General features: G+C 46.9%; 1 protein-coding gene across 6 annotated transcripts in view; it reads left to right on the top strand.

The window, feature by feature from the left end:
• ZNF496 (zinc finger protein 496) overlaps positions 1-17,214 on the top strand; it is a 40,806-nt gene extending 23,592 nt beyond the window's left edge. For 4 of the 6 annotated variants that reach the window (XM_029216026.1, XM_029216024.1, XM_029216022.1 and 1 more), the window contains 4 exons: positions 5,452-5,584; positions 6,130-6,237; positions 7,336-7,449; positions 13,799-17,205. In XM_029216026.1, coding sequence (XP_029071859.1) covers positions 5,452-5,584; positions 6,130-6,237; positions 7,336-7,449; positions 13,799-14,553 — 1,110 coding nt within the window. In that variant the 3' untranslated portion in view covers positions 14,554-17,205. Of the gene's footprint in view, positions 1-5,451; positions 5,585-6,129; positions 6,238-7,335; positions 7,450-13,798 lie in introns of all 6 variants that reach the window. The other 2 variants (XM_029216021.1, XM_029216025.1) reach the window with 2 other exon arrangements.
• The last annotated feature ends 4,789 nt before the right edge of the window (positions 17,215-22,003 follow it).

Genomic DNA, 22,003 nt, shown 5'->3' with positions numbered 1-22,003 from the left:
CATCTTCCACTTGTTTGTATATAGAAATACAACTGATTTTTGTATACTGACCTTCTAACCAGCAACCTTGTTAATTTTACTTATTAGTATAGAAGCTTTTTTGAAGATTCCAGAGGATTTCTATGATTGGATTGTAAGAATTTTGGCCTCTAGGCTTGGGTGAAATTCATCACCTTTCTTTTTGAAACTTTATCAAAGTGAAGATTTTTTTATATATATAAATTTATTTTTGGCTGCGTTGGGTCTTCATTGCTGTGCACAGGCTTTCCCTCGTTGTGGCGAGTGGGGGCTACTCTTTGTTGTGGTACAGGGGCTTCTCAGTGCAGTGGCTTCTCTTTGTTGCAGAGCACGGGCACTAGAGTGCGTGGGCTCAGTGGTTGTGGCGCACGGGCTTAGCTGCTCCGTGGCATGTGGGATCCTCCTGGACCAGGGCTAGAACCCATGTCCCTGCATTGGCAGGCGGATTCTCAACCACTGCACCACCAGGGAAGTCCCCAAAGTGAAGATTGATAATAGTCTTATATACATATTTTCATGTACTAGTAAAGGTGAACTTCTTTCCATATGTTTTAAAATATTTACTTTCTTGGTTCCCTCACCTTTTTTTATTGGGATGGAAAGCTTTTCCAATTGTGTTTTAAGGGCTCTGTATATTTAAAGTACTCTTTGCCTTTCATAAGTGGTGTGCGTTTATTCCCAGTTTGTCATTTAATTTCATTCGTGCTTTTTCATTACTGTGGATATTCATAATTTTTATGTGGAGTATCTGCCAATTACTTCTTCATATGGTCTCTCTATTTTTAGTGCCTGAAAGCCTTTGAGGGGGTGGGGAGGCTTCCAGTTTTTTATTTTTATATTCTTTATGATCAAGGATCAGAATCTAGTTTTATTTCTAAGTAGTTAGCCAACTGTATCAGGCACATCAGATGAAAGTCATCTTTCTTTTTCCCCATTGATTAGGGTTCTGTTTTTTTCATGTAGATTAAAGTTTTAGGTATACCAAATTTTGTTTCTGGACTTTTTCTTCTCTTCTATGTTGGCCTGTTTTTGTTCCAAAGCCACATTTCTGATTTTGAAGCTCTTTTCTAAAATGGTCACCTTACTAATTTGTTAAACATTTTCTTGCAGTTCTTTATATGTCATTAATATTACTGATGACTCATATCACCATAAAGTGATTGAAACACTTAGATTTTTTAAAAATTGAAATAGTGTTATCTTTTCTTTTATGATAGTGAAGTATATCCACAGTTGATAACAAGCTGGTTTAAAAAAAGTAGGAAGAGCAACTCATGAGAAAATAGAAAAATAGGCAAAGAAAATAAGCGAGCATCTTAAGACAAAACCCAACTGGCCAATAAATTCACGAAGAGATGTTCATCGAGGTAAAGGGAGTTACGCTCCTGTGATTGCTTCATACCCACAGTGTTGCTAGAACCTTAGATATTTGACAGTGCCCAGTGTTGTTGGCAAAGGTGTATGGAAATAGGCGTGCCAACGTATTGCCAGTGGGAGCATACTTTAGGTACTCCACTTGAAGAAAGATGTGGAAATACTTAATGTCGGTCAAGATGTATGTTCCCAATGTTCCCTCTACACAGCTACTCTGGAGGCACTGTTACACATGGATGGGGTGACAGAAGAGAGAGTTCACTGAGCTGGGAAAGACCTAAACATTATGACAGAAGAATAATTCTATGAAATTGTATACATTAAAGTCAATGAACCAGATGTACGTATATCAACGTGAATAAATCTTAACTAGAATGGTGCATATAAGGCAAGTTTAACATTTAAATACTTACAAAACAGTGCTGTCATTTCAGGCTATATTTGGATGTAGTGGGAGTTTAAAAGCCATGCATAGAATATTAAACACCAAATCCAGAGTGCAGCTTCCCTCTAGGAAGGTCTGGGAGTGGGACTGGGGTCGGGAGAAGCTCAGAGGAGACCATAATCCCACCACACCCTTTCAAAGAAAACCTGAAGCAAAGACTGTTACCTATTAATAGTTCATACATCTTACTAGCGGGTACATGGGTATTTTATTTCAGGTTTTTTTGGTTGTTTTTTTGGCCGTACCACTCAGCTTGCAGGATCTTAGTTCCCCTACCAGGGATTGAATCTGGGCCACCGCAGTAAAAGCGCTGAGGTCCTAACCACTGGACCACCAGGGAATTCCCCGGTTTTTGATAATATTAAAATATAAATGATATGTGCTTAGGTAGGTCTTCAGACACTAGAGAAAAGCATAAGAAAAGAAGCCTCACATATGATTCTGCAAAACATTGTGTTCTACGTTCTTTACACACATTTTTGCATGCATCTCTAATGATTTCCTTAGGAACATTTCCTAGAAATAGAATTACTGGATCACAGTGTATGCTTCTGCTACATTCTCCCAAATATTGTTCAGAAATGTGCAGTTATTTCCAACCGTGTATAAAGGCCTGTTTTCCTACATCCCTAAGTACCCAGGGGAGTATCGCACTTTTAATCTTTTCTGATCGAATGGACTTGGGCAAAAAAAAAGTATAAATAAGTAATTGTAAACATATGCCTGTGGTAACATAAACGTGCGACTATTGAATTTTATTTATATCCCAGATGACTGACATTTTAAGACAATGTGTGTTTAGCAAGATTTCTAGGGGCCCATTAGAAAGCTTTTAACCCAGCAATTCCCAATCTTGACCTCTTGTCACAGTCACTCGTGAGGCTCTTCAAAATATTTTTCCTTGAAAGGGTAATGCTATTTCATAATTCAGAAGACACTAGGTGATATTACTGAAGCAATATCAAATTTCTCGGTTGTAGAGCAGTTTTTTTTTCTTTTTTAATATATTCATCTATTTATTCATTTAAGAAACATTTCTTGAAATCTGTTCTGTGCCAGGTATTGTGTTGGGCATTCAACGTACATTATCTCTTAGCCCTCACAATAATACCACCTTTCTATCTATTATTAGCAGTACTATTATTATCAGTTAGCAGTACTATTATTTTTTTTTCACACACACACACACACTGTATTTTATTTTTACAAGAGATAAATAAACTGACACCAAGCATTGTAAATGGATGACCACAACAAAAGCAACAATGATTGCAATTACCAAACACGAAACACACACATACTCTGTCATAATATTGACATTCAGTCCAGGAATCCTCCACTGTAACAGCCCGTTTACTTTGCAGTGAAAATTGATTTGTATATTTTTGGACTTGTAGAGCAGTTTCTTGACCATGGCTCTGTTGACATTTTGGCTGGGTAGTTCTTTGTCGAGTTGGGCCGTAGGGGTGTGTTGAGCAGCATCCTTGGCCTCCACCCTCTCAATGCCACCCCTCAGTGGTGACAAAAATGTCTCCAGACATTGCCCGATATCCTCTGGGTGCGGAATCAATCCGCTTGGTTGAGAGCAACTGTGCTAAAATAATTGTGCTGATGTAGGAGAGTAACATCTTTCTTAGGAGATACACTCTGTCACATGTTGGGGTAACAACCTGTGATACCTGCAACTCCCCGGATATCCAGGAGAATGAGTGAACATACCCAGTCACCATATATGTGAGAGGGGGAAATGTGACAAAAGGGCCAAATGTTCATTTATTGACTCTAGTTGAACAGTGGTGTATCCTTCATGTTCATTGTATTACTCTCTAGGTTTAATTTAAAAAATTAAAAAGCACGTATGTGGGGGAGGAAGGGTCCAGAGGTACCAGAGGAGATGCATTGAAAATTCTCCTTACCCAGGTCCCCACCCACCCATCTACCCACCAACCCCCACACCTGGCACCTGGCACCTGGCCCCCGGGCAACCGTATGGCAGTAACTGGTAATATTCCAGAGATTTAGATGCAAGAACATGTGTTTAAAATATTGTGAATTGTTTTTCTTTTTTTTTTTAAAAAAAAGAAAAAACAGATGTTAGTATATTATACAGAAGTACTGTGGGTTGCATTTTTACCCCCAAATTTTATTTTGAAGTCCTTTTCAATTAACTGTATAAAGGGCTTTTTTTTAAAAAGACAAAAAGCAAACCCAAATGGAATTTTATTTTAAATGTTTTGTGATTGAAACACTTTGCAGAAAACCTGTGCTTGTTAAGCCAATATATAATGACATGCTTAGTAGAAATAATACATGTATGTATTTCTGTTCTTCTGGGATTAGAAGGTACAAACAGAAATGTCAACTAGACCAGTAGTTGTTCATCTTTTCACTTTTTTTTTTTTTTTTGCGATACGCGGGCCTCTCACTGTTGTGGCCTCTCCCGTTGCAGAGCACAGGCTCCAGACGCGCAGGCTCAGCGGCCATGGCTCACGGGCCCAGCCGCTCCACGGCATGTGGGATCTTCCCGGACCGGGGCACAAACCCGTGTCCCCTGTATCGGCAGGCGGACTCTCAACCACAGCGCCACTGGGGAAGCCCCATCTTTTCACATTTTACTTCTCCCCGATATTCTGTCAGACGATCAAGTTTCCAGATTATTACGAACAAAACAAATAATTTTTCAATGGCATTTACATATACCACCAATTGTCATATTAGTATTTAGAGGAAATTTGAGAACCTAGCTTCATGCTCTAACTGGCTAAGAATTACATTTCCATTTTGTAAATGACTTCTTTATTTTTGTGGGCTCCCGGTATTATGTGGATATGCCATCATTTCAGAAATTAAAATTAATTTTTGACACATTCTCATGGTTTATAACACAAAGTGTAAGAAAAGTCTCCCTCCTGCACGTAACCCTGGGGGTCCTAGCACCTTTTGCAGAAGCAGCCAACGGTCAAGACTTTTAGGTGTGCTGGGCACACAGGGACAATCTAGACAACCTCTGGCCGGGTGCTTTTTTCATGTAACAGTACACCTCGGAGGGCTTCCTACGCGGTACGGAGAAGCCCTTGTTCTTTCTAACGGGGGTGTGATCAGGCCTTGTAGGATGTCCTGTAGCTTACTTAAATAGTTCTTTGTTGATGAGCGTAGACCTTGCTTTCAGCTTTGACTATCATCTGTTAGCATCAGTGCTGCAGGGAAGGAGCTCCTACAGACCTCATGCTGCACATGTGCAAAATAAACTGTAGAAATGGAATCTCTGCACCAAAGGGTGGACACGTGGGTAATCTGGTGGACATTTGCCTGCCTGGGAGTTGTGGGTTGCAGCCTCCCCAGCACTGTGTAGGAAGGCCTGTTCTGTACATCCTTGGCCACCCTGTGAGGCATCCACTGTTTGGATTCTGCGGAACCAGATGCATCCAAGGTGGGCCTCAGGCTAGAACTAGGGAATCAGTGTGAGCTCTGGAGCAGCCTGTCTGCTTTTTCTTTCTCCCATCTGCACGTGTTGCTGGGGGCTCTGCCTCAACCCCGTCTTCCTTCCCACTTGTTTGTAGCATCCCTCCCCTAGCTTGTCCCTGGATTGAGGTGTACCTGTTCTGTGGTTTCAGAACCGGGTTTCTTCTTTCAAGGATATGATCTTCTGCTTCTCAGAAGAGGACTGGTCCCTTCTAGACCCTGCCCAGACTGGCTTCTATGGAGAGTTCATCATTGGGGAGGACTGCGGCGTCTCACTGCCTCCAGGTAAGACTTAACTCTCCTCTCTCCTGAGACCAGGGATCTAGGGGGCCCATGTCTGACCTCACTGTTCACCCCCAAACCCTGATGGGAGGTCACCTGTACACAGTGGCCCCAAGGCCACTCTGCAGGTTGACCATTGCCTGCTGCTGTGACGTGTAAGTTAGGCTTGTTAGCTGCCTGTTCTGCATACAAAACCAAATATAACTTGTGTCCCTTGCATTTGCTTTTCTTCTATCATTCTTGTTCTATGGATCTCTTCATTGCTGTTTTTCTAACTGACAGGCCTGAAAGAGTTGCCCCAGGCCCACAGCTTCCCCTTTAGTGTCCTCCCTCCCCATCCCTCTCCCTGCTTGCTCTGGTCTTTCCACTTCTCTGTGGCCCTGTGTGGCCCCTGTTGGTGTCATGGCCTGTCACGTGTCCCTCCAACTTCTCTCTTCTCTACCTGTCCCAGAGTTGCCTGGGACAGGCAGCTTCTCTCTCCTCCCACCCTGGTTTCCTGTGGGAGCAGGTCACTGATGAATGTGTATCCTTCCCTTTTCTGTGAATAGATGACCCAGCTGCCCAGCTGGATCTCTCCCAAGGAGAGGAGAATGAGCCACGTGTTCCAGAGTTGCAGGACCTCCAGGGGAAGGATGTGTCCCAGGTCTCCTACGCAGGTGAGTAAGTGATACCAGAACTTGGTGAATAGAGCGGGATGGAAGGCTGCTGCCAGCCAGAGGCAGACCTGCTCCCTCTGCCAATTTTCTGCAGCCCTCTGTCACCACTGGACCATGTCTTGGTAGGACAAGTCTCGCCTCGTCCCTCATTCCTTACAGAAAGAATATGGGGATTTTAATTTTGCCAGGTGTGGGGATTGCACTTCATCAACCAGGAACTAGGATGTAATAGGAATATCTTTCTCCTCTGCTATATCTGACACCTGGCTTGTGCTGACAACCCAGTGGCCCCTCTACCAGTGAGGTCACATGCTCTCCAGAGGTCAGGTAGGGGAGGAGGAGGGTGTGCCACCTCTTGGCCGGGCACTGGGCACAGTGCCTCTGACCGCTTCACCTGTCTACTCCATCCAGCCACATACTGCAGGTAGTGTGAGGAAAGTGAGGCAGGGGGTGGTGCTGGGGCTTGGTTGACATGACACAGTTCAGCAGCAGCATTTCCCAGCCCCCTCCCCACCCCCAGCTTTCCGTGTCACCAGAGCTTGTGTTTGTAACCACTGTGCTGTAATGCCTCAAGATGTCTGCTCCTTCGGGGGAAAAAGTTCTGTATGGTGCCATCAGCAGACCCTTGACCCCTTCCCCCTTGGGACCTAAAGCCGGCACAGAGCAGGTCCGTATTTCACTCACTATCCCCACCAGGAACAAGCATCCAGGGCCTCTGGTGTGGCTAGCTTCCCATCCCGTCTCTACCCCAGCAGGCCCTGTCCAGGCTGCGTTTATGCAGCGTCTGCGTGGAGTACTGGAAATCCCACCACAGAAAATGGAAATGACAGCAGGGATGGCAGTTACTTGTCCACAGTCAAGTGGAAGGGGCAGAACCAGGATCCACATTCCTTCTATCTAGCTTCAAAACCCACGTTCGTGGTGTTGGCCCATTTTGCCTGCAGATTCATTTGCTCAACAGACATTTACTGAGTGGCTGCCCTGAGAGGGAGCCTAGGCCTACTCTTGGATCACAGCCTGGCATCTGTTAAGATGCAACCCCCAGGTGGTGCTGCAGCTGCAGGGAAAATCAATGTTTTCATTTTCTTCTCTGGAAAGACTTCCCAAGTCTCCAGCCATTCCAGACAGAAGAAAGAAGGAAACGGGATGAGCCGCAGGTGCCGGAGTTCCAAATCTGCCAGCAGACGGTGCTCCCGCCAAGCACCTGCCCAGGTAAAGGAACGCCTGAGAGGGTGCGGGGGAGTGTGCCCCTGGCTGTGTGATGTGTGGCTTGAGTGTGCATATGTGTGTATGTGGTGTGTGGTGTGTGTGCGAGCTTGTGTGTGCATGTAGCGTGGGGCTGTGGTATGGCCTGTGGTGATGGCATGTGTGATGTATGTATAGTGTGTCTGGTGTGTTGGGTGTGTGAGCGTACGTGTGTGGTGTGTGTGGTATGTGGTATGCATGTGAGCATGTCTGCATGTGTGTGGGCATACACGTGTGAGTGTGGTGTTTATGTACGTGGTGTGTGTGTGGTGCGTGCATGTGTGTATAATGTCTGTGTGAATGCATGCGTGCATGGTGTGTGTGTGCGTGCATGCGTGTTGGGTATGTGTATACATTTGTGCTGGTGGTAGGTTCAGGAATTGAACTTTCTGAAATTCCTGCTGACAGTTCCTTGCCAACTGCCTGCCCTAGTTTTGTTTTGCTAGGTTCTCTTCCAGCTCACTCACCATCTGAGACCCTCCCCTCCTTGCCTTTCTCTTGTGGGTTGAGTCAGGGGGCTGATGTAGTGCTGTTGACCACCTAGTTTGTGTATTTCTTCCCTGAGCAAGGAAGACCAGACTCCCCGGACAAAGTGTTGGAATTAAAGAACAGGTTTACAGAATGCTGAAAGGGGGACCTCTGGAGAATGTGCTCCAACTGCCCTCGGCAGCATTTAGACCCCAAGTAATGCTGGTAAAAGTTGCCACCTCCAGAGGCGAAGACTAAAATCCCGCCATATTTAATGTCCTCAGTGTTCAGCCATTCTTCCAACTATCACACCCAAGTCTCCGGTCCTCACTTAAACCCACTGTGTCATGGAGGACTTTTTGCAGCTATCAAGACTGACTCGTGCACAATCCGTGATGCCTTTTGGAAGCAAGATTTGCATGATATTTTGGTGTTTCCACCTACCACCGTGCAGGGTTCATGACCATTTGTGTTCGCCCCCTCTCCTGTGTAGACAAAAGGGATTTTACGCTTATGTAAATCTACAGTCGATCTGCATGGACAGTACTCCGTCCCCACAAGCTTTGATGCTCACCCCTGGTTTTCTAAGGAGCTTGCTTCTGTATGCTGAGGAGGATTTTTCGTGTGTAGCCCATTCTCAGTTCTGCCTGATGAAAGCTTGATTCTCGAGATACATTTTGTTTTATGTTTTGTTTTTGTGGCCACGAGGCATGTGGGATCTTAGCTCCCCGACCAGGGAGTGAACCTGCACCCTCGGCCTTGGAAGGTGAAGTCTTAACCACCAGACCGCCAGGGAAGTCCCTCGAGATACATTTAGAATCCTCTTCAGCCTCTTCCTGCCCGCAGCATGTCTCAGCCCTGGCAGCATCCTTATAGAATGTGGATAGTCATTAATCCCCAGGGGAGTTTTTTAGCTCCACTCTCCCTTTGCTGGGCTCTGACACAGAATATACTTTGAAATGGCAAGAAGCTAAGGGTTGCTATCTGAGATCAGTGAGAGATGATAGATTGCAAAGAATAGGCACCATTTTTCTTTTGGTAGCCTTGCCCACACTTCTGACAGCAGGTGAAGGGTCCACATCCCCACATCCACGCTCATGAGGGACCCTCCCATCCCCATTCGTGTCAGTCCAACCAGCACATTATAAAGCTGCCACTGCGATGGAATATCTTTATTTTTAATTAATTTATTTATTTTTTTTTTTTGCTGGGCGGGGGAACTGCGTTGGGTCTTCGTTGCTGCGCGCGGGCTTTCTCTAGGTGAGGCGAGCGGGGGCTACTCGTCATTTTGGTGCACCTGCTTCCCACTGCAGCGGCTTCTCTTGTTGCGGAGCACGGGCTCTAGGCACGTGGGCTTCAGTAGTTGTGGCACACGGGCTCAGTAGTTGTGGCATGCAGGCTCTAGAGCGCAGGCTCAGTAGTTGTGGCGCACGGGCTTAGTTGCTCCGTGGCATGTGGGATCTTCCCGGACCAGGGCTCGAACCCATGTCCCCTGCATTGGCAGGTGGATTCTTAACCACTGCCCCACCAGGAAGCCCAGAATATCTTTTCTTGTTTATTGTGTTTTTTCTGTGAATTGCCTAGTTAATACTCTTTAGTCCTTTTTTTCTTTTTTGCCCCTTCCCCCTTCACATTTGGTAAGCTCTATGTCTTTATGTCCAAAGCACTGCACCAGTGTAAGGTCTTTACATGATTTGTGCATTATATCCATACCGCACCTTCTGAGATAGATACTGTCTCAGCCAGCACAGGCTACTATAGCAAAATACCATAGAGGTATTTTCTATTAAACAATAGAAATTTATTTCTCACAGTTCTGGAGATTGAGAAGTCTGAGATCAAGTCAACAGCAGGTTCATTGTATGGTGAGGGCTCTCTTCCTGGGCTGTAGTTGACTGCCTTCTCCCTGTATGCTTGTATGACCTTTCCTCGGTGCATTCTCATGGAGACAGAGCCCTTGTCTCTTCCTCTTCTTATAAAGGTACTAATCCCATCACAAAGCTCCCACCTTCAAGACCTCATATAAACCTAATTACCTTCCAAAGGCCCCACCTCCCATACCATCACATTAGGAGTTAGTGCTTTGACATACAAATTCTGGGGGGGGGGACACAAACTCTTGGCCCATAACAGGTACTATGACGTCTCCATTCTGCAGCTGGGACCCCCAAGCTGCAGTCTCTTGCCCAGGCAGCGTCTGACACTCACAGGCTGAGTATCAGACTGAGGATCTGAACCCATGTTATAGGGCTCCAGGCCCATGCTCTTAATTCCACATTCGCTTGCCTTTTCCATGAATTAGTAGAAACTCAAAATTGTGGGTCTCAATCTGTTGCCTCTTAGTATTTGTACGTAATTCCTCCTGTTTTTTAACTTTGTTTATGTGTCTTTTAGGACATAAGTGGTTTTCTAAAAACATTTTTAGTATGTAAATGCAGTTATTCATCTCTTTTTTGATTTTGTGTCTTGCTTAAGAAAGCCTCCCCATCCTAACATTATAAGAATATATTAGTTATAATGCGTTTATTTATTTATTTTTTTAAATCTAGCTTCCTGTCCTCCCTGCTTCTCTCCTTAGCACCCCGAGCTGACAGGGAATGATTCATTCCCAGGCCACAGATTGCCCTTCTTGAGGAGTTAGCCATCAACCTGGTCATGGGCTTTTTCCCCCTGAAAACACACAGCAGCCTGGTTGTTCCCTGGCCATGGAACAGCATAGCCAGAGGCTTTGGTATGCAGCACCCACCCCCCCACCCCAAGTTGAGCTCAATTCCCCTGAACCTTGATCTACTTTATCTCTCGGTTTTAAATTTTTCTCCTGTAAGACAGAGATAATAGTCATAGCTACCTTGTGGAGTTATTATTGTTGAGGATTAAATGACTTAATACATGTAAAAGCACTTACACCAGTAACTTCCCTGTTTTCTCTACCGTTATCCTCACAGCCAGTTCAGCCTCCCTCTGCCCTTCTCTCCACCCGCTGCACCCCTTGCAGTCATCAGTGCTGAGCTGAGACAGCCCTGGTGTTACTCTTTCTCTGTGGTGTTTTGGGCAACACATCTGTGAGTTTCATCTCATCTGCTAGGAATTCTTTACACTGTTGTGTCAATGGCACACAGCACTATTGTTGATTTATTTCCCCCTTTTTAGAAACTATGCATCTATTTTTGGTCACTTCATCTGATTTAAGGGGATGTCATCCTATATGCACTGTGTTAGTCTCCTAGGACAGCTGTGATAAAGTACCAGAGACTGGGAGGCTCGAACAACAGAAATTGATTTTCTCAACATTCTGGCAGCTTAGAAGATTGAGATCAAGGTTTCAGTAGAGTAGGTTTCTCCTGAGGCCTCTCTTCTTGGCTTGTAGATAGCTGTCTTCTCCCTGTGTTTTCACATGCTCATCTCTCTGCATGTCTGTGTCCTAACCTCCTCTTCTTACAAGGATACCTGTTGGATTAGGTCCTGCCCTGTTGACTTCATTTTAACTTAATTACTTCTTTTTTTAAAATTATTTATTCATTTATTTAATATTTGGCTGCATTGGGTCTTCGCTGCTGCATGCGGGTTTTCTCTAGTTGCTGAGAGCGGGGGCTACTCTTTGTTGCAGCATGCGGGCCCAGTAGTTGTGGCTCACAGTCTAGAGCGCAGGCTCGGTAGTTGTGACACACGGGCTTAGTTGCTCCATGGCATGTGGGATCTTCCCGGACCAGGGCTAGATCCCGTGTCCCCCACATTGGCAGGCAGATTCTTAACCACTGTGCCACCAGGGAAGCCCCCACTTAATTAGCTCTTGAAAGACCTTATCTCCAAATATCGTCACATTCTGAGGTGCTAGGGGTTAAGACTTCAACATAACGTATTTTTAAGAGGAAGAGGATGCAGTTCAGCCTATAACACTTCACCCTCTGTTCCCCCATGATTCATGCTTCTCATATGCAAAATACATTCACCCTATCCCTACACTCCTTAACCTATTCCAGCATCATGAAGATTTAATCTAAATCAGGTTTGGGTGAAATTCAAGGCGTGCTCACTTCCAGCTGTGAGCCTGTGAATCCAGGCATCGAGTTATGTGCTTCCAAAATGCAATGGTAAGACAGGCAGAGAGCAGACACTCTCATTCCAAAAGGGAGAGATTGAAAAGCAGGAAGGCTGATGGCTCCCAAGCAAGTCTGAATCCTAGCAGGGCAAATTCCGTCAGATTTTAGGGCTTGAGATTCATCTTTGGCTCAGTGCTGTGTCCACACTCCACAGTCCTGTCAACCTCTGAACTGCCTTTGGGGCTGGTCTTCCTTTTCCTTCAAGGTTGATGCATGTTTGCGGCCAGATAGCTCTATTAGTTTGTTCTGGAAGTCTGAGAGCCTTCCTTCAGTTCATCCTGTCTCCTTCCTTTTTATTCCAAGATGGCAGTGTTTCGGCTCATATAATGTTCTTAGAAACACTGTAGGCCTCCCATGCAATTTACAGTAGTTCAGACCATCAGACAAGAGGGTCCTCTACAGACCATTCCTGGATTATCTCATCTCCATTCCTGGCTTCCGAGAAGGTTGATTGGATCCAAGGTTGTCCTGCCACACCCATGGTGTTCTCCCCAGAATATACTTTCTCATTTTTTGCAGTATAGGTAGACTGAAAATTTTCTAAATCTTCAAGTCTTCCCTTCCCACTCCCCAGTCTCACATTCTACCCAGTCCCCCTCACACTTGTCTTGTGATGTATGGACAGATACCCCCATGGACTCTGGCCCTCCCATTGTCTCTCCTGCTCTCTGTGGCTTTGGGTCTTCCTGTTATCCTCTGTCCGGTTTCACCTGCTCTGACATTCCCTAAGCTGCCAGAACTCTCCTCTCTCCAGCAATTAAGTCCAGAATAACCATATTCCTACTAATATCTTGAAGGGCCTGGCACCACTGCCCCCCCCACCCGTTTTAGACCTGAGCCCCACATTTCACAAAAGTGAGGAAACAGTCCTGAGGAGAGCTGCGCAGTGGGCTCTGGGCTGCAGGCCAGGACTTCATACCAGGTTCCCCAGTGCCCACCCACGTCCTCCCCACGGTACAGCTTTCCAACATCACGGGCTTGGGATCCATTGAACGAGCTTCTTCTAGTCAGTTTATAAAGTGCAGGACATCTCTACGCATCACCACTAGTGGCTGTTGGTGGGCCTCTGATACGACACTGAGAGGGAGAGATGATCCTGGGCAGTCTGGGACCGTTGAACAGCTCTGACATCACAGCAGGGCTCAACTCCCCTTCAGCCCTGAGCCCTTGGGCACATCACCCGAGTTTGCCTATGTTTATAACGTGGCAAATAAGGTGTCACTGGGTGTGTCCAGGAGCAAATGGGACTGGGCACGTCAGAAGTCTTGCACAATCCCTGGGGCATTTAAGTGTTCAGAGTATGGTAGCTGGCAGCTTCCTGGCAGCCTGTTTATAGAATATAGTGTCTTCCTCTCTCTCAAGGCTTTTAATGTACCCTGACAGATTTTTCCCCATGCCTGGTTAAGGAAGTCAAGGTTACGTGATGTGTAAATGCTCGAGACTTACATGCTAACTCTTAGAGCTTGGAGGGGTCTCAGTGGCTAGAAAAAAAAAAAAGATTGGGCCTGGGGGCTTAGGAGAAAAAGGTAGGGAAGAGGGAGAGAGGAGAAAGAGGTACCGAGGATATGTTGGCACAGTGTGGCTAAGGGTTTCCTTGCCACTAGATAACACCAGAGGTATCTGCAACCGGAAGATCCCTTGCAAAAATGTGGGTTCCTGGACCCACGCTGAACCTTCCTGGGTAGGGTTCGTAGGGGCTAGAGTGTGGCCTGGGCAGCACCACTGACCTCCATGTTGCTTTCTGGTAGCCGGAGGTGATGCACCATTTCCCGACAACAGCCTGGATGAGGAGGTGACCATCGAGATTGTTCTTTCCAGCTCTGGGGACGAGGACTCCCAGCTCGGCCCCTACTGCACAGACGAGCTGCAGAGCCCCACGGAGAAGCAGCACAGCCTCCCTACCTCCCACCGGAGCGGCCCTGAGTCAGGGGGTGAGGTGCAGACCTCCTCCAAAAAGTCCTATGTGTGCCCGAACTGTGGCAAAATCTTCCGCTGGAGGGTCAACTTCATCCGGCACCTGCGGAGTCGCAGGGAGCAGAAGCCACACGAGTGCTCGGTGTGCGGGGAGCTGTTCAGTGACAGCGAGGACCTAGATGGGCACCTGGAGACCCACGAGGTCCAGAAACCTTTTAGGTGCGGTGCCTGTGGGAAGAGCTTCCGCCTCAACTCCCACCTGCTCTCCCACAGGCGGATACACTTGCAGCCAGACAGACTCGAGCTACTGAAGAAGAGAGAGCAGGAGGCATCGGGGACCGTGGGCGGGGATTCCAATGCCCTGCTGGCAAAGGGCAAGGCCAAGCTGCGCTTCCAGTGCTGTGACTGCGGGAAGGTGTTCCAGCGTCCCGACCAACTGGCCCGGCACCGCAGTAGCACTCATGTGGACAAGTCCCGGCCCTTTCAGTGCCGGTACTGCGTCAAAAGCTTTTCCCAGAACTCTGACCTTCTCCGCCACCAGCGCCTGCACATGAAGCGCCGGTCCAAGCAGGCGCTGAACTCCTACTGAGTCAAGGGCGCACACGTTGTTGGGTGCAGCTCCAGCCTGGGTAGAGCACATCCCGCTCATGCTCGGTTCCAGACTCCTCCCCAGGACAGAGACCACATCCTCCTGACCTTTACTCTCAGGTAGAAATGAGATCGTGGCCAGTTGAGCATCTGTTCTGTCTCTGCTGTGCCAGAAGCTGGGAGGGCGTGTCACCACCAGCTTTGACTTGCCCAGTGTTATCGGGTCTAGGAGAACCCTGTCCAGTGCTTCCCAAGCGGTGGAGGGACTGGGGCGCCCCCTACTGCAGTGACCCCTTTTGGGGGGGGGCGGTCTGTCCCTTACCAGCTGACTTTCAGTATACTCCCATTCTGTGCTGTCTGAATTCCCACCCCACCCTGAGGTCTGGAGGTAACTACTTTCTGCCTGACAGCAAGAAGCCGCAGATGAGGTGATGGGTTAGGAGGAAGGCAGGAAGGCGGGGTGGGACCCGTGGGCACAAGGGCAGTAGGGCCAAGCACACCAGACCGTGTCATGTCATCAGAAGTCTGAGTCCTGGTCACCATCTGGTCCGCAAGAGCACCTCACAATTATGAGATGGCCCTTTCAGGCTCAGAAACCTTGGTGGGGGGCTTTATAGCTTCTTGCCAAATGGAAACCTTTTATTTGTGATGGTGGCTGGTTATTAGGGATTGTGAGCTCATTTAAGGCAAAGCCCACATTTTAAATTGTATGTTGGCACACACTCCCCAAAGTGTCCTTTCTTTGTACCCTGAAGGTCCTTGGTGTATGCTTGCGGGTTAGAAGTGAAGTCATCATCGTTTGAAAGGCACTTAAGTTTCCTTTCCCATTGGGTCGTGTCTAGGAAAGGGGAGCTCAGCTCCAGTGAATGAGAGGTCCTTTGGCTGGGTGAACTGAGCAGGGGAAACAACAGAACCCTTGGTGAAGTCATTCTCTACGTTATATATTAACTTAGTGTGCCCGTTGTATGAGTTCCTTAGGGCTGCTGTAACAAAGTACCAAAAACTGGATGGCTTAGAACAACAGAAATTCATCGTCTCAGTTCTGGAGGCCAGAAGTCCAAGATCAGGGTGTCAGCAGGGTTGGTTTCTTGTAAAGGAAGGATCGGCTCCATGCCTCTCCTTTAGCTTCAGTGGTTACTGACTATTGTTGATATCCTTTGTCCTGTTGAAGCATCACCCCATCTCTACCTTCATCTTTACATGGTGCTCCTGTGTATGTGTCTGTCTCCAAATTTTCCCTTTTTATAAAGACACTAGTCATATTGGATTAGGGCCTACCCTACTGTTTCCACTATGTTCCCGTCTTAACTAATTGTATCTGCAATGACCCTATTTCCAAATAAGGTCACATTCTGAGGTACTGGGGTTAGGACTTCAACATGAATTTGGGGGGGATGGGGAGACACAGTTTAACCCATAAAACTAGATAATCCTGAGGTTCTGCTGTCATTGCTGATTCACAGGTGAGTCAATACAAACTTGGGTTAGCTTACTCTCAGTTCTATTGGAAGCAGGATTCAGACCCAAGCTTCTGCTCCCAGGGTGGATGCCCTCTGCATATAGCCTTTAAATTTCATTGCCTGGGGTCCTGGGCTGGGAGTGACCACTGGTAGTGAAACCGCAAGCAATGAAAACCATGGTCTTGTTCCTGGCAGACTGGCCAGGTTGGCGCAGCTCAATGATGAGAAAGCACAGAGGCTATGGAGTATCAGTGACTAAATCAGAAAGCCAGCCACCAGGCATGCGTTACGTATTTGTATGTCAGGTCCCATTAGCAGGCAGTAAGGCTGGGCAAATGAATGCAAGGCCCTTTGTTCCTTGTCAGCCACTTCATTGTCACGTTGAGAGACACTGCTGCCACAAACTCAGTGAAAGAGTTACAAGGTTTTATAGTTACGATTACTGTGTGTAGATTCATCTACATACCCAGGAACAGTAAATGCAATAAAATAATTTGGTCATAACCCTGAACAAGAAATAAACTATTGAGGCTCTTTGTTTTCTACATAGTTTGCCTCTTGGATTGATCTGCCAGGAAAAGGGAAAAATATGAATCTCGAAGGCCAAGGGAGGGGAAAATTCCAAACAGAACCCAGATTCCGTGTACATTTACCCCACCCACCTGTGCACTCTTGCCCAAGGATTCCATTAAGAGGGGAGGTTATGATCCCAAGAGGAACACTACTCTACTTAGTGTATTTTATCTGAAAATCTTAAGTAAGAAAGAAAGGGAATGTGACAGAATCGAAACCTTTGGGGACGCTGTGCATCGTTCAGTACCCACCAGATATTGTGAAGGAGTCCCCCATTCACTTACGCAAACCTGACCAAGGTACTTAGCTAATCAGAAGGTTACCTTCCCCCTGGATTCGGAAACCCTACTGGGTGATGCAACTCAAATCCCAGGTTCTTCCCATGCAGAAGAATCAATGCGGTTACCTGCTCTGGAGAAAGCTCCTCCTAGAAGATAGGAGAACTGACCGACTTATTCCCTTCCCACCCTCCCTGGGTAGCTGGGCAGACAGGGGAGCTATGCTTCTATCTTGCCGTGGATGTTCAGAGACCCCACATCTGAAGAACATCTGTCCTCCCTGTTCATCTGATCCCTTGGCATTGTTGCCATAAATTCACAGGTGCATAATAAAATTCGACTCACCGATTTCATATTTGCGTTTGACTTTTCATTTTAGTTTAAAAAGTAACAAGTAGCACAGCTGAGAGAGATGGTCGGTTGGCCTGACAAAGAGAAGTTGAGGTGGGAGGATGCTGAAAATGGCCCTCTGGATGTCAGCCATCACCTTGTGAAACTTCTGGGCCTCAGATAGATAGTTCTGGTCATCTGATCTGACTTCTCTAGAGGAGAGAGGAATTAACTGCTTCTTTACACCAGGGATGGGATGAACTCCTGGTAACACCATAGCTGTTTCACCCAACCTCTGCCATTTTCATATAGCCTCTATCTCCTGACCTCTTGCCACGGCTGGGAAAAACAAAGATAAAGCCAGTGGTGGGAAGAAGGTCCCTTGCTATTCTTAAGTCAAATCATGGCACAAGTGGAAGAGAAGGCACAAGTCCGTGCCTACCTTGGACTTGGAGATTGGTCCTGGTTGCTTTTCTCCTGTGAGATAGTTTCCCTTCTCTACCAAAAGCAGGGTTTTGATCAGGCATAAACACTTCTGCTTGCAGCGTGATGGAGGGAATTTGATGACATTTTTGTCAATTCCCCAGTTCCATCAAATAAACCCAGGTGCATTTTCTATTAGTAACAAAAGTTGATACTGTTTTGTCTTATACGGAATGGTCAATGCCTACCAGTGCTCCAATGCAAACAAGTCTACAGATTAGGTAACATGCATAAGAAGGCAGCTTAGCCGGCAAACGAGCATTGGGAGGAAGACTGGATGACCAGGCTCTCCTGCAGCCCTGCCCCACACCTAAGGCACCCAGCATCTGCAGGCTGGCTATTAGGGATCATAAGTTCATCAAGGGCAAAGCCCTGGGGTTCCATCGTACCTTTTGACCATCCCATACCGATTAGGAATTTTATCCTCCCTCTAAACCATAGCCAACAACGAGAGCACCATGATTAATGTGCGTATAATCACCAAAGTGCACTGCAGTATTATGAATTCCCCATAAGACGCAGACCTCTCTTAAGAAATGGAAGAGCAGATTCACACATTAATGAGAAGGGCCAGTCTTCACTCGCGTATCTTGGCCATAGCTAAGGAGATCACAAGCAGATCGGTAACCTCCTCAAGACAAAGGGCTGTCTCCTCAGCACACAAATAAATGGCAGGGGATTGCCCTTTTCCCATCACCCGCTAAAAAACGGTTTGGTACAAGTCATGTCTGTACTAGCCTATTAGGTACAGGTCTTGCTACATCTTGTCAAAATGTAAAGGGGCCAGGATGCCTGCCCTGAAAACGTTGCAGGTCAGAAGAGGTGCAGACTTAATAGTTGGGGTAAATCAATCCCACCCAAATCAAGCTGGATCACCTTTGAAAGTGTCTGTGTGCTCTGAGAAGAGATGGGGGCCTGCTTCCAACCCACTGACGGTAAATTCAGAGTGATTTCTAGATTTTTTTAAAAATAAATTTATTGGGCTTCCCTGGTGGCGCAGTGGTTGAGAGTCCGCCTGCTGATGCAGGGGACACGGGTTTGTGCCCCAGTCCGGGAGGATCCCACATGCCGCAGAGCGGCTGGGCCCATGAGCCATGGCCGCTGAGCCTGCACGTCCGGAGCCTGTGCTCTGCGAAGGAAGAGGCCACAACAGTGAGAGGCCCGCGTACTGCAAAAAAAGAAAAAAATAAATAAATTTATTTATTTTTTATTTATTTATTTTTGGCTGTGTTGGGTCTTCGTTGCTCCACGCAGGCTTTCTCTAGTTTCAGTGAGTGGGGGCTACTCTTCGTTGCGGTGCCCGGGCTTCTCATTGTGGTGGCTTCTCTTGTTGCAGAGCATGGGCTGTAGGTGTGCGGGCCTCAGTAGTTGTGGCTCGCAGGCTGTAGAGCACAGGCTCAGTAGTTGTGGCTCACGGGCTTAGTTGCTCCGCAGCATGTGGGATCTTCCCAGACCAGGGCTCGAACCCATGTCCCCTGCACTGACAGGCAGATTCTTAACCACTGCGCCACCAGGAAAGTCCTAGATATTTTTAAGTGTTTCTCTGAGTAAATATTCTGGAAAAGAAGATTTGGAGTGGAAAAGAGTATAAGCTCATATTGAAATCATATCAACACAGCATCTTCAGCAAACAATGACTCGTCAAGTTGCAGGTAGGGGGTGGGGTTGCTAAGAGTGGCTGGACCAAATTCATCTTGGTCTCCTTTTTTACAACTCATATTTTTCTAAAATGGCTTGGCTGATGTCCAGATGATATTCTGTGGTCATGATCTAAAAATTTCACTAGCAACTTTCTTTTTTTTTTTTTTTTTTTGCGGTACGCGGGCCTCTCACTGTTGTGGCGTCTCCCGTTGCGGAGCACAGGCTCCGGACGTGCAGGCTCAGCGGCCATGGCTCACGGGCCCAGCCGCTCCGCGGCACGTGGGATCTTCGCGGACCGGGGCACGAACCCGCGTCCCTTGCATCGGCAGGCGGACTCTCAACCACTGCGCCACGAGGAAAGCCCACTAGCAACTTTCTTTAACCATCTGCTCAAGAAGCCCAAAGTCTAACAGATGTGCATTCACCAAATTTATATAAGGAGAACCAGGTGCACCAGCAAAGACGGCCACTGAGATGAGGGATCCAGGGGCCTCAGCATCCTTAAGGCTGTCTCCTGTACCTGTGGAGATTTTCATGTAGCTGCCTTTGGTGACAGCAGAGAGCTTTGGCTCAGGCACACTCTCTGTCCTTTGAGAAGGTGCTAGGCAGGTGGGCAGTCTTGGGGTTCGGAGAGGGTAGGCATAGACCCACCTTGTAGTTGGGAAGGAGAGGGTGGACAGATACCTGGTATATTCTCTCAATGTTTTCTCCACTGCTAATCACCTGTTTACCTGTTTACATTGTCAGCTCAGTATCTGAATCAAAATGGGATATTGATAATGTGCGGTGTAAGGTGCACCTTGTCAATTCTGCCCTCCCAAGAGAGACTGGACTCCTATTGGAGCAGGAGCTTGGAAACCAGCTTTTCCAGGTGCTGAGAAGAGCCTGCAGCTATCATAATGCCAATTCTCTGACACCAACTAGTTGTCCACTGTGGACAGGGAGTGTTGCCTGCCATTCTAGTAAACAAGGATCAAGCCATGGCCACGACAGCCCTGCCCCTCCCTCCCCGACTTGTGCGCCCTGAGGGGAATACAGGATAGAGAAAAACAGGGACTTCCCTGGCAGTCCAGTGGTTAAGACTCTGCACTTCCAACACAGGGGGTGTGGGCTCGATCCCTGGTTGGGGAGCTAGAATCCCACATGCCAAGGTTAGAGAAAAACAGGAAGAATTGTGTGCTTTGGATACTGGCCCTATATAGTTAAGATGCTTATCTAAGGAATAAATTCAATGAGCCCAGAATCTTGCATCTTCCCTTACAGAGAAAAGTGTTAAAATCATTAATCTGAGGTGTCTGCTTTTGTGATTAGCAGTAATAAATGCAGTCACTCTCCCACTAGGACGGACAATCTGAGAATATGGAACACATGATTTTTGGTTTTGTTACTCTTTTGGGTGAAGGTGAGATTTTTCTGAGCTGGGTTTTAAGTGGCAGAGGGAAGCAGATTCCTTTTTTGCAACTTTTCATGGTCACTTGGGAAAGAGAAGTCTGAGACAGAAGATTGTCTGAAGCCAGACAGCCTCTTTCTCCCTAAACCTGAGCTGATCTCCTTCAGCCTTGAGAAAGGGCCCTCCAGTGGATATCAGTGCTCTAGGCCATGTGCTCCACACCCCCTCCCCCACCCATGTTTGGGTCACAAGATGTGGCTGAAGAAGACAGAACCACAACCCTGGCTGAGTTTCAGGCTCTGGATAGCAAAGGTGAAGTTGAAACTGAGCAGGACCCTGTGGGGCCCTCCTGGGCACAAAAGCCTTTCTGTGTCCCCTGTTTCTTATTTGTAGGAAATAGGCTTCGTTCCGCCTCCTTGACCTTCCCTGAGTCAAAAGGGCAGATTCAAACAGTTGCTAATCAAGGGAAGGGAGAAGAATGCGGAAACAAGGAAGGAGCTGTCAATAAACAATAGTGCAGTGTTGGGGCAGGGTCCTAGTTCCTCCTCAAGGAATATACATAACAATATCTTTGAGTTCTTCTGATGGAACTAAGGCTCCAACCCAGGTGGAAGATGGTAAGTTCATGCTGAGCACAAGATTCCTGGAATACTGCCCAGTTTCCTCAGCACCAACCAATCAGAAGAAAGTCACACACCCTGCAGCCCTCACCCCAAATTTTGCCTATGAAAACATCCCCCCCCCCAGAAAAGAACAGAAAATGAAAAAAGACAAAACAACTTTTCCTCCTAAACCATTGAGGAGCTCAGGGGTTTTGAGCATAGGCTACCCATTCTCTTTGCTTGACCCTGCAATAAACGTTTCTCTGCTCCAAACTCTGATGTTTCAGTTTATTTGGCGTCTGTGCATCAGGGACACAAATTGTGTTCAGTAACAAAGTCATGATAAATCCAGGGAAGAAAAAAAAAATCATTTTTAATGAAAAGGCCCTGGTCGGCTTTGAAATAGGTTAAGGGTGACATATAAAGGAAGGGGGCAGGGCACAACCATTAAAAGAACGACACAACCATTAAGAAGAACAGGAAACTGGTTAGAACTTACTAGGTCCAAGATGGCGGAAGATTCAAATTCCAGTAGACCTTGAGCCTCATTATACGCTCATTGTAATACATTAGCATCTAAATGACACACCCACAGGTGCCATGACAGTTCCGAGGCCGACCATAAAAGGCCGAAACGTGGGCGGTGGCCCAGTTCCTGGAAATCTCTGCCCTTTCCCCAAAATAGTTGGAATAA

This window comes from Monodon monoceros, unplaced genomic scaffold, assembly GCF_005190385.1.
Source record: "Monodon monoceros isolate NGI ecotype Baffin Bay Population unplaced genomic scaffold, NGI_Narwhal_1 Super_Scaffold_12, whole genome shotgun sequence".
Taxonomy (NCBI): domain Eukaryota; kingdom Metazoa; phylum Chordata; class Mammalia; order Artiodactyla; family Monodontidae; genus Monodon; species Monodon monoceros.
This window is presented reverse-complemented; position numbering and strand designations above follow the sequence as displayed.